Consider the following 12,610-nt stretch of genomic DNA (forward strand, 5'->3'; position numbering starts at 1 on the left):
TTAAAAATATTTTTCTAATTTTGAAAATAAAATATAATAAAAATTTAAAGATGTGACAATGCTTGATATAATTTAGAAGTTTGGTAAAGTTTATACTTCTTTGTGTATGATTATATAGAAATGTGGATAACTACATATATAACTTGGCATTAAGAATCTCTCTCTTCTATCCATATTATAAAGACACACGCACACACGAGAGAGAGGTGTCTTGTGTGGCATTCAACTAAGGTGAAAAAAAGAGGAATTACCTTGAGAGAAAAAGAAGGAGTTATCTGAAAGAGAGTTTAAAGATGGAGTGGAGAAAATATTATATGGATTTAATGTTTGTGCCATTTGGGTTAGTAACCATCCTAACATATCATGCGTGGTTGTGGCATAAGACTCGGACTCAGCCCTTCACCACTGTCTTTGGACGAGATGCTGACGGTCGCCGATTATGGGTACCTGCCATGATGAAGGTACACTCAAATTTTTAGCATAATGTATAATACCATGTTAAGAAACACAGTAAAAAAGTGATAATATTTACTTTAATCATGTATAAATGAAAAAAATGTTGTTCAATCCGTTAAAATCTCACATAAAATTAAAGTTAGAATGAAAGATGTTTTATAAATATTTATCTTCTTCAATCGACTGAAGCGTCTTTTAAGAATAAGAATTTGATTGAATAATTATTTATTAAATATTTATTCAATAAATGTTTTTAAACGAATAAACTCAAAAAATTTTATTATAATGAATCATAAAAAAAATTATTAAAATAAGCTCAAAATAACATATAAAAGTCGTAAGACATTACCTATAATGTTATCAGTTCAAAATGTTGCCAACTTGAATGAAACATGATGAAATGGTTGTATACTAAGGAGAGAGATAAAACAAAATAGAGAATGTATAAAGTAGAACATGATTGATAAAATAATATTAACGAAGAATAATCTAACGTGTGATTATTTTTTTATCTAGTGTCACGCTGGAATAAGATCAATAAGCTTCTTTTATTTGGGCATGATAATGGTAACCAATTAAGAACTTCATAATTGTTGCAGGATATTGACAAGAAGAACATCGTAGCAGTCCAATCTCTTAGAAACGTGATCATGGGGTCAACCCTTATGGCCACAACATCCATTCTACTCTGTGCTGGCGTAGGTGCAATAGTAAGCAGTAGTTATAGTGTTAAAAAACCAATTAACGACGCTGTTTTTGGAGAACATGGAGAATTTGTGGTGGCACTCAAATATACCACCCTCCTTACCTTATTATCATTCTCATTTCTATGTCACACTCTTTCAGTTAGGTTTCTGAATCAAGTGAATATCCTCATTTGCACTCCACAAGATGCAAAGTCCATGGTGACCCCAGAATATTTAACTGGGCTTTTAGAGAAGGCTACAATATTGAACATAGTGGGGAATAGGCTTTTCTTTTCAGCACTTTCCCTTCAACTCTGGATCTTTGGGCCTTTGCTGCCTTTCTTATCTTCGATTGCAATGGTAATTTTACTATACAACCTTGACTTTGTGACTGGGAACTGTACCAATGATGTGGACGATTTTATCCAAAATGGTATTTGTGAGTGAAGTGTTTATGCATGCCTTCCACTTCGGGCTGCCAAGTGCCTAAAGGAAAATACTTTGTGTTGATATCATATGTAACATAGATTTAATTAGTTCATGTATAGTTAGACTTAAAATTTATCAATACTTTTGTCTTTAATGAAAATAGAAATTTTTGTCACTAAATTAAGATTCGTGGGTAAACGAGACATTTTTAGTACTGTACATTTCTTCACTTTTCTTCCCAGAGGCATTAAGACTCAATATTTCTGCACGAAGGAGGAAAATTGTGCTATAGATTTTCATTTAATGTATTATCATTCATGTCCCTGTGTGAAAAAAAAAATGTTGAATCTCTTGTTATTTTGTATGTAGTAGGTGTAGCAAGTATCTTTTTAAACGATTCTCCTTATGCTCTATTTTTTTCCTTTTTTATAGAATAGTAGCATATAGACCCTTAGGTTAGCTTTATGTAACATTTAGCCATGCTTGTTTAAGCATGAAGAAAGCCTCTTCAGAGAATCTCTCGTTTTGTGAAAGTTCCACTGTTAATTACAATATGAATTTGACAAGACAATCATCTTTCGTTCTTCAAATTAACGCGTCAAGTTTCTTGTTCATACAGGTTTAGGTCCCACAGTTTCAAATTTTCTCATGAGATTTACTTGTATATACTAAGACGCATATGTAATAATTATGAAGAAATTCTGCATAGTTAATGCACATATTAGTTCTTTCTCACATGGTTTTGTTAAAATATATGCTCTAAATTCGTAAAAGAAATAAGTGGGGGCGTTTGATGCTTTAAGACTTGACAATTTGATCTGGCTTTGATCCAAATATAACATGCCATCTTTTTAATCCAATAAGTTATTATCTCGTCTCCACTAACTATATTTGACCTTATTTCCAAACTCCAGTTGGACAGTGATATATTATCATAATTAACAGAAATAAATAATTGGCGCATAATCAAAATAATTAATTACTGTTAATACCTTTTTTTTCCCAATTTCAGAGTTTTTTTTACTTATTTCCTATACTTTTCACTAAACAATCTTATTGTTATAAATTAATAAATAAAATCTTATGTATTTTACACATAGAGCAAAAATATTATTTACTTTAATTTATTTTCTACTCTATTAAATTCATATAATAGTTGGAAACGTTTAAGGAGGAAATATTATTTAAAGTCTCTACTTTTTTTTTCTTCGGTGAGCACAAACCTAACAACTGATATTTAGACACAACCAGGTAAATAATTACAACTCAATAAAAAAAAAGGGCCAATTGAAAATTAAAACAATAAAAGGAGCTACGTGTTTATCTTTTTTCCTCTTTAGTTGGAGCTTTAGAGCAACTACATTTTTTTAACAACTATTTTTGAACATGTCCTTGTAGTAAGTTTAATTTATTGAAAATTATATAATATCACAAAAACTATTGTATTGGTAATTTAAATATTGATGCTTTTTTAAATATTATTTAGTAATTTTTTTATGGTATGATCGTAAACGCGTAAAAAATTCATAGTTATCCACTGCTTTATATCCTTTTTGTAATTAAACAACTGGGATAACAGATGCAATCTTGAGAATAGAGGAGCGTGTGAGAGCTCCTCAACTTGTCAGTGGCCGAGGAGCATGGAAGAAGCATAGGAGTCAAGAAGAGTGTATTAACTGTTAGTGATTATTTATGATGAATCTGGGTAAATGTACATTCAGAGAAGAGAAGAATTAATAAGCTGGAAAGAAAAGTAGCAGGGGAATGAATGTATCAACAAGAAGGATGATAGAATAGATGGAAGGAGGAGAGAAAATTAGAGTATGTTTATTTTCCTTTTTAAAAACACTTCTTTTTTTAAAAAAATAAAATATAATACAAATTTTACATTCTGAATATTTTTCTAAAATGAGATGTAAAAATTTTACTGGTTGTGTCTAAGGATGAGAAGTAACGTTTGTGCTCATCTAAGAATTAGTCGAAATTAAAATAGAGAAATCCAAAATTGTTTAACTAAGTACATGTGAGTTTAAACAAAGTGATTTCTTTTTAATAGAAAAAAATGATGATTTAACATATACCTTAATGAGAATACAAATAAACTACAGATTAAAAAAAAGCTGAGAATCAAATTAATGCATCCACTTTGCTTGTAACTGAAAAAATTATTCCTTCTAGAAACTTTTGCCTTTAAAAAATTCGAGAAAAATTTAACAATTTGAAAGTCAACTATGGTTAAGTTTCTTAATCTCCACTAAATCCAGAATCGCTAATTTATTGCAATAATTGCTCTTATTTTGAGTGATAAACCGCAAAAGACAACTAATGAACCAAATAATAACAAATATTAAACACTTTTTTAAAAGCAGCGGGCTCAATTCTATAGGAAATAGCTAGTAGCTATATAGTAGGTGAGACACAAATAAAATAAACTATGCGAATCCTTTTCTCCTGAAGACATGCAAATCCTTTTGAAAGCAAAACGTGACATATCTATCAAAAGGAAATAAAAATAAAAACGTACCACAATTTCTTAGGTCAAATTGCTATATAATAACATCTTGGGATCCAACCACCTACAATTATAATGCTAAATTAATGACATTTTAAAACCATATACAACCAAACTTCTTTTGGTCATCCCTGGATAAATACTTGTTAACTAGTCCTCACCACTATGCTCAAAAACACTTAGTAGTTATCACCACCTCCAATTCTCATAGGGTCACAAAGATGGCTCATGAAACGACAGTGCGTTTTGGCATTTTAGGTTGTGCTCACATCTCCATCAAGCTTTGCAAAGCCATAAACAAAGCACCAAACGCCAAACTCCAAGCAATAGGAAGCCGGTCCCTCGAGAAGGCGGCGGCGTATGCGGCCGAGCACGGCTTGCCGGAGGAGGTTAGGGTTTATGGGAGCTATGAAGCTGTTTTGGATGATGATGATGTGGATGCGGTTTACATCCCTCTTCCAACGAGTTTGCACGTGACATGGGCGGTTAGAGCAGCGGAGAGGCGGAAGCACGTGCTTCTGGAGAAGCCGGTGGCGATGAACGTGGCGGAGCTTGATCGGATTCTTGAGGCTTGTGAGGCAAATGAGGTGCAGTTCATGGACGGTACCATGTGGATGCACCACCCTCGAACGGCTAAAATGAAGGAGGCTTTGTCTGATGATCAACGTTTTGGTCAACTCAAATGGGTATGTGTTATTCAATCTCTATATTGCTATTGCTCATAATATTTGTTTAAAAAAAAAAACATTTAAGCCAAATGTTAACATGCATCGCATAGAATACTACATAAAGAATTAAAATTAGAAGCTATTTAAAAAAAAAATTGTTAACACACTTTCATCATAATTTATAGTAAAAAGTTATTTATTAACTTATTAACACTATCCAACAGTACTTAACAATATCCAATCAATAAATTACAGAAGATATATTGATAATATTAAATATTATATTTTAATAAACATTTTTATTCTGGTATATTTCATATCATACATATGTTGTAGGTGTTTTTTTTGGTCGAATAGTTTGAATCCAATTTCCCTAGATATGCATTTAATGCATGTATATATTGTCACTTAGTAAGACTAAAAAAACTTTTTTTTTTTAATTAGTTGTGTTTTAAAGTCTCTTCATAAGTCTTGTGAAGTGGCCAAGTTAGATGAAAGGTACTGAATTTGCAATTTATTGAATTAGTTAATACAGGACCGGATTTGCTTGTGTGTTATAAAAATGAGGAATAAGAGCCAAAGAAAATTTGCACAAAGAAGATCGAAATTGGCTGCACCGCTTCATTTCTCTCCTTTTCTGGAAAAATAAATTGGCTTTATTTCTGGGACAAAAGTTTAATTAGTTCTGAAAATAAAAAAGTAAATAAAAATTTAGAAAGTATTGTCTCACTTGTATCTAAGAGAGGAAAGGTTTGCAATGGTATTGTTGAAAAGTAAAAAGGAATTTGTAATCTGAACCAAAAAAATAATAAATTTGTATTGTTTTTTCAATTTCTAAAATTTTAATGAGGCATATCTTTAGCTTTTCTATATTTAATATTAGTCTTTAAAATGAAAAATATTTTAAGTAATACGAAAATCACTAAATCAATTAAAGCACGCTTGTGTTTAAAACAAAAAATAAACTATTGAACAGAAAATCTGGATTCTCTATCAAAATGACCCACTCCAATACAATCGATCACTTGATATGCCCACTGTGCTAACAAAAAATTCTAATATCTATTCTTTATTCTATATCTTAGGGAGGTTTTTTAATTTTGACAATTTTAAATAACCATTAATTTTTTTTAAAAGGAAAACGATATATCTTATGATTTTCTCTATCAAGCTTCTTGATTATTTTTTTTTTTTATCTTCATCTAAAAGTCTCAACAGTTTCTCTTTCGTGTATTTTGCATATTTTTTATATTTTAACTTTTGTACACGAGTGTGTATTTGTCTTTTGTGTAGTTAATTATATGAGAAAAGCAACTATACATATATACCAACCCCCACCAAGCTAAATTGTGATGTTTTGAAATCATAGACAGATAAATCTAGTCTTTATTTATTTATTTTTGTAATGTTTATTGTGAACAAAACTGAACACGATTGAAATTGTCTTTTGGTGTCAAAAGTTTGCCAGTACTTTACTAGACAGTAGACACCATGATATAAAGCTTTAGTAGATCGATGAGAATGCCGACTATATTAATTTGTTTAATTTCACACGAGACAACACTTTCATTTTTCGATTAAATAAAGTATAATGTAGCCTTTTCTTGGTATCCAAGTTTGACAACATTCAAAATGGAACGACTATGGGAGAAAGGAGTGGTTTTCTATGGCTCAATAAATTATCCGTATTTTTATGTCGTGGATAATTAATATAAAAATTTTGTTAAGATAGTATGGATTCTTATTGATCTGTTAATGGTTAAGAAATTATCTGGAATTTTTATATTACTATGACATACATGATTCATTCACCTGAAAGACTCAGCTGAGGATTATTTTTTTCAAATAGTTCCATCATGTACATTTTAACCCTTTTGTTGATATAAGTGTTTATAAACAAAATTACACAGACCATGATTATGGTCGTGTATGTTAAAAATTGTATAGGTTTTATCTCCTTTTACTACTAGCAATAGTACTGTATTCCATTTGATTTATTATCCTTATTAAGACTTCTACAAGGTTTATCTTCTCTTTGAATGTTTAATAGATGAAATTCTACCTTTTTTTATTTTTTGCGTTAATTATTTTTTTAATACATTCATTTATAATCCTATTTTAAGATGGTTTCTTATTTATTTAATTAACTTAAAAATTTATTTAATCAAATTAAAATTATATAATCTCTTAATTTATTATGTTTTTATTATCTTAATAATTATATCCTTGATGCCATTTTCTGATATTTTATACTTATTAATTAGTTTAAGAGAATTTTATTAAATATGTTTATTTAAACCAACTACTTATCAATTTTTAGTTTTTAACTAACTTTTTAGCTTTTGATAAATTTATCTACTTATTTTATCTGATACACCTAAAATATATATAAGTATATCTACACATTCAATATAACCTTTTCATTTCTATCACATCGAATTCAATTTTTGAGTTTGCTATTTAGTACCCAAAAAATTGTACGATTTTGCAGGAATTAAAATAAACGAAATAGCTAATTGAGTTAAAAGCTAGAAAACGAGGCATTGGTGATAGTTCATGATAATAGTTCACTGTTACACTGTTTCTTTGCATTGGTGATAATAGTTTTGTACTATTCTAAGTAAATTCCCTTTTTTGTTGTTTTGTTTTTGGTGGTTTACTTACATCCCATAACATAGTTCTATATAATGTTAAATGTTTTGAAATTTGAGTCTCATTGTCACAAACTAGAAGCTTTAAGTTCAAATAACAAATTAAACTAATTAACCTACCTTGGTGCTCAAGGCCACGCATGTCGTTGCTCATCGATTGTAGTCCCTGTTGGAATTCTGTGACGAGGGAATAGAGACAGGATCTAGAGCAGTGGAACTTTTGTTGCGATAGAAACATGTGTGGGCCTAATATCCAAAATTTCTTTTTCATTTTTTAAGACTCTTTTATGGGCAATTCTTTTCTTAAAAATGTGTGAATGTCCCCTTTTTTATTCTGTCCACAACGTGTGAACGTTCTCATGTGTTGGAAATTCTTCTTACACCCCACTTTCTCTTTTTTTAGAAATTTAATTCTAGGAACTCTCCTAAAAATTTGATTTCAAAAATAATTTATAAACCTCCTTCAAAACTTAACATTTGAAGTAACCAAAAAGAGTCAGAAGAAGTGTAAATAAAAAAAAAATGGAACTGTGAAAAGAATGGGCCTTGTTAGTTTAGCATATTGGGTCAGAATTGAACTGAATGTAGCCCAATAAATGACTATCTTTTATTTACTTAATATTTAAAATATTTTATTTATTTATGAAATATTTACTAACTACTACTTATACTTTAAATATTTATTAAAAATAAATGATTAAATAAATATTTGATAAAGTTTCAGTAAAAAAAAGTATTACAGTCCTTTAACTTAATATTTTTGAATTTATTCTCATTTTATTTTTAAAATATGGCTCTTTAAATGGAGAAAATTTGTAGCCCTTTTTCTAAAGTCAATCAGTTAGTATGACTAACTGAATTGAAAGTCAACTAGGTGAGCAATCCAAATAGTTCTTAAAATTAGTCAACTAAAAAAAGTAATAAAAATTGGTCAAAAATATAAAATTAACGACCAATATTTTATTTGAACCGGTATAATAATTTAAAACATTTATAAGATTTTATTATATTATTTTGAAAAATATTTGTTGAATTAATTGCTTAATTTAAAATAAAAAAAACGAGTGATTTGTTATTATATTATTGTTACATTTAAAATGGTTTCTTTCCTTCCATCTAAAAACAATTGATATTTACTAAAATTTTCTCTGTTTCACAGTACAGATTTAAGTATCTCTTTCAAAATATTATAAATTATTATCACTAATCAATCATTCATTACAAATGTCTTCAACTTATAAGACATATAATATCATCTTTTCATGTGCTACTTAAAATCTCATCTAACTTGATCTTTTTACAATTTTCATACAATTTTAAACATCTTACAAAGATTATGTCTTTCGTGTGTGTTCTTCATCAGATACATACTTGCCTCACATACAACCCTGGTCCTGAGTTTCTCAAAAATAGCATTAGAGCAAAGCCAGATTTAGATGGTCTTGGTGCACTAGGTGACACTGGTTGGTACTGCATTCGAGCCATTTTATGGGCTGTGGATTATGAACTTCCAAAATCAGTGCTTGCATTTCCTGGAGCCATTCTCAATGACGAAGGTGTAATAGTATCATGTGGCTCTTCCATGCATTGGGAAGATGGAAAATCTGCCACCTTTCATTGTTCTTTCTTAACTTACATAACCTTTGATGTAACAGTTTTGGGCTCAAAAGGGTGTCTTCGCCTCAACGATTTTACTCTTCCATTTGAAGAAAATTTTGGGTATGGCACTTTTTTAGAGGCCTCAGAGTTGGATTATGGGAAAATTGAACCTGGAAGGTGGTGTCCAAAGCCTAATGAGCATGTTGTGGAAACTGAGTTTTCTCAAGATGTTTGGATGGTTAAGGAGTTTGCTGATTTGGTTCAAAGGGTTAAGCAATGTGAAATGAAGCCCGAAAAGGCTTGGCCTGTTTTGAGTAGAAAGACTCAATTAGTGTTGGATGCTGTGAAGGAATCTATTGAGAAAGGTTACAAACCTGTTGAAATTGTGAGTTAGATGGAGTGTATATTTTGTGCACGAGTTATTGTATGTACAAAGATGATAATAATTACATCAAATGGTTTCAAATTGCAAATACTAATTGAGTTTGGTTATTTGTTGAACTTATGTTAATTATGGGCTATTCTTGGCAATTTATGTTGTGGTTTCTTGCACTTAGGGCTACATTTGTTGTGGGTAATGACATGAAGATGCAAAATTATTTTTTATTGAAAGATTAATTATGTACAGTTATGCATGTAACTTTAAGGAGTTAGATTAGTGGTAAAGACAAATGAAACGTGTGTGGCTCTTCACATCTTACAAATAAAAAACAATACATCAGTAAGAAAATATCTCTTTCTAGGAAGCGGAGGCATTTTTTGAATAAGTTATTTAATTTGTTTTTTCTTACTATGTGATTTTTCATTTGGAAAAATGTAGAAGGGATACATGTTATTTGAATCTACATAGACAAACATCTTTTCATAATACATTTTCTCCTATCAAAATTCTCTACCTCCATTTTCCCAATAAAGTCAAGTTGAACAACTCCAAGTCCATTACGTTACCTTTTTCCTTTAATTGAGAAACATGCTTCCAATTCACCCACGCAACTTTCTTACCTTTTGTCCACCTCATAAGAAGCTTCTTTGTAATCTTGTAGGCTTCTTTCTTCATCACCATTCTTGAAATCTTAAAAGAGAAAGTAGTAAACAAGAAGATTAGATAAAATCAAGTTAAGGGCAATGCATCCACGAAAGAGATATACCTAGATCTCACTTTGTCCATGATTGGAGCCCATTAGAGCTATCAATGTAGGTTAAAGCCCACAGGCTCCAATTTGATCCCTGACTAATTAGACCCCAAACCCATGGGTTTATTTTAGGCTCTGGCCCTTAACTACAACAAATTCATAAAGGAAGTGAGGGTTAGGATGATGATTTGGTAGCCCAACAACATGAAAAGGAGCCCAACAACCTAGAGCCAAGACAATACAATAATGTCATCAGAATTTTTTTTAATAATTTTTGAATTTCTACATCTATACTGAAAATCACTAATAACAATTTTTGGGTTTCATGTTTCCATAATTTTTTAAAAAATCTCATGTTTTATACATATTATATAAAAATAAAAACCCTAATATAAATCATAGAATGCATTATTTATTATTTTTTCATTGAATTTGTTAATGGGCATGTTACCCTAAACATAAAATTGGAGGCATATTCAGGGAGATATTGCATAACCTAATCATGTGGTCCACCGAACACTCTGCCAACCCCATTCAAAATGAAGTTCACATGGCATTGCTCACATATCTATATATCTCATACCCTTCATAACATATTCCAAACCAAACAAACCACCGAAAGCAGGAAATGTGCAGTGTAGAGACTACTACATTAATACATTTCAACTTCAAGCTTTGGAAAGTGTTCCCGCACAGATCCAAACGTGATATGTTTCTAAACTCACTTTTAAAAATCACGACGTGATTTTACATTAATAATTATGTTCCACTATAGAAAATATTTTATATCAAACATTTTAAAAATGTATTCATCAAAATAAAATAACAACATTCATTTTCCTATTAAATTTCATTTTAATTCTTAATTTTTGAGTTTTTAAATGTAAAAGATTTTAAAAATTGTCTTTATTACCGTTTATTGATTAAGTGATGTATGTTTAGACAAGTGATGTCACATGTCACGTAAATGCCACCTTAAAATGGTTGTTCACTTAAACATGTTTATATGCATAGTATACAATTATGGAATAAGGACAAAAAAATGAATTTGATAAGAATTAAAATTAATATTAAAAGTATAATATTATATTTAATCACATTTTCATAAATTAAAAACATATAAAAGTTAAAATGAAAAATAATATAATTTTTATGTTAAAACTTTGAAATTTATGTCGTTCTTTTATAATTTTATTTTTAATGTAAATTTATTTTTCAATAATAATTTAAAACATAAATTAATTATTTTGTATACAATTGAATCTGGTTGATTGTATGAAAGTCGTATAAAACTAATTCTATGAATTTTTAGCCATACACGTCATGAAAAAACAATTATATATGGTTAACAAATTTTCTGTGGCAAAACTATGATTATGTTTGAATAAAATTTTCAATAAATATTTATAGAAGTAAAAAATTAATTATCTTTGTATAGTTTTTGAGAAAACTTTTATCCACAAACCCATCCAAAAATAAATTATGGTACTGTGTTAATCAATGTTAAGGTTATGGTGTGGTATGGTACGATGGTATGCGACCTCAGGCTTTTTAGGAGCACTAAGAAAAGCGTGAAAGCAAAATCTCTTTCTGATAAAGCAAACATGGAATGGTTGAAGGTGTTCATAAAGGCCACAAAGGGGACAACGCCCCCATAATGCATCAGGGGCCCCTCATTTTCAAATTGATCATCATCTTCAATTTTCAAACTTGGCTCGTGCTATAATGTTCCATTTATTTTTACCATTCTTCTCTGGTGCTTTTTCTCTCAAATCAAGATTTTGATATCCATGTACTATGTTAATCACGAGTGTTTTTGTGGATTGATGTGGGTGTGCATGACGTGTAAAATTGATGCCCATGCATTCTCACATGTTTCAACTTTCTAGGTTGATATTTATTTCAAATTTTATGCACCAGCAAGAATGGGTCATCGTTCAGGTCTAATCTAACAAAAGGTCAAAACGGTCGATCACTTCATGCACCGCAATCTAACAACTAAACTTTTGAAAGATTTGATTTTCGACATTGATATTTTAAGTAATTGTATTAAGAGACCATGTTGTAAGTATTGTTAGATATAATTTTCTCTACAAAGTTTTTTATTCTAAAATTATAGAAGGCCATTTTGAGTTTTACGATTCTCACTTAATCATAATATTAAAGAAATTCATTTAAATTCAATCTTAATAAAAATGGAACAATATTCTATTAAAAATTATTATAAGTAGATTTGTATCTTAACAATAAAGTTTTCTTCCTTGGAAGGAGGAAAAACCTGCCGACGCAGACAATAGTTAGGCATATTGCTGAATGAATGACATGCTTAATCAATTTTTGAAAGGAAAAAGTTCAAAATCATTAAGGAGCAAGCTAGCCATGTCAATACAATTTTATTTCAGTAATTTTGCAGAAGATTCACTTTGTTAACTTTTTACTTTCTTTGTCTTTTTTCTTTCTAATTCAAAGTCTTGTA

General features: G+C 29.8%; 2 protein-coding genes across 2 annotated transcripts; both read left to right on the plus strand.

Moving 5' to 3' along the window:
• The first annotated feature begins 293 nt into the window (after positions 1-293).
• LOC113866705 lies at positions 294-1,589 on the plus strand. Its single transcript, XM_027501514.1, has 2 exons — positions 294-461; positions 1,056-1,589. Exons 1-2 carry the CDS (start codon positions 294-296, stop codon positions 1,587-1,589), a joined length of 702 nt encoding a protein of 233 aa, XP_027357315.1.
• Positions 1,590-4,304: 2,715 nt separating this feature from the next.
• On the plus strand, positions 4,305-9,395 carry LOC113868144 (uncharacterized oxidoreductase At4g09670-like). Its single transcript, XM_027503708.1, has 2 exons — positions 4,305-4,769; positions 8,766-9,395. Exons 1-2 carry the CDS (start codon positions 4,305-4,307, stop codon positions 9,393-9,395), a joined length of 1,095 nt encoding a protein of 364 aa, XP_027359509.1.
• The last annotated feature ends 3,215 nt before the right edge of the window (positions 9,396-12,610 follow it).

The sequence above is a fragment of the Abrus precatorius genome, unplaced genomic scaffold (assembly GCF_003935025.1).
Source record: "Abrus precatorius isolate BTA unplaced genomic scaffold, Abrus_2018 Scaffold5, whole genome shotgun sequence".
Taxonomy (NCBI): Eukaryota; Viridiplantae; Streptophyta; class Magnoliopsida; order Fabales; family Fabaceae; genus Abrus; species Abrus precatorius.

Coding starts and splice junctions, on each gene's coding strand:
- LOC113866705 (XM_027501514.1), top strand. CDS start 294: ATGGAGTGGAGAAAATATTATATGGATTTAATGTTTGTGCCATTTGGG. Junction 462..1,055: donor GGGTACCTGCCATGATGAAG/GTACACTCAAAT, acceptor TAATTGTTGCAG/GATATTGACAAGAAGAACAT.
- LOC113868144 (XM_027503708.1), top strand. CDS start 4,305: ATGGCTCATGAAACGACAGTGCGTTTTGGCATTTTAGGTTGTGCTCAC. Junction 4,770..8,765: donor GTTTTGGTCAACTCAAATGG/GTATGTGTTATT, acceptor GTTCTTCATCAG/ATACATACTTGCCTCACATA.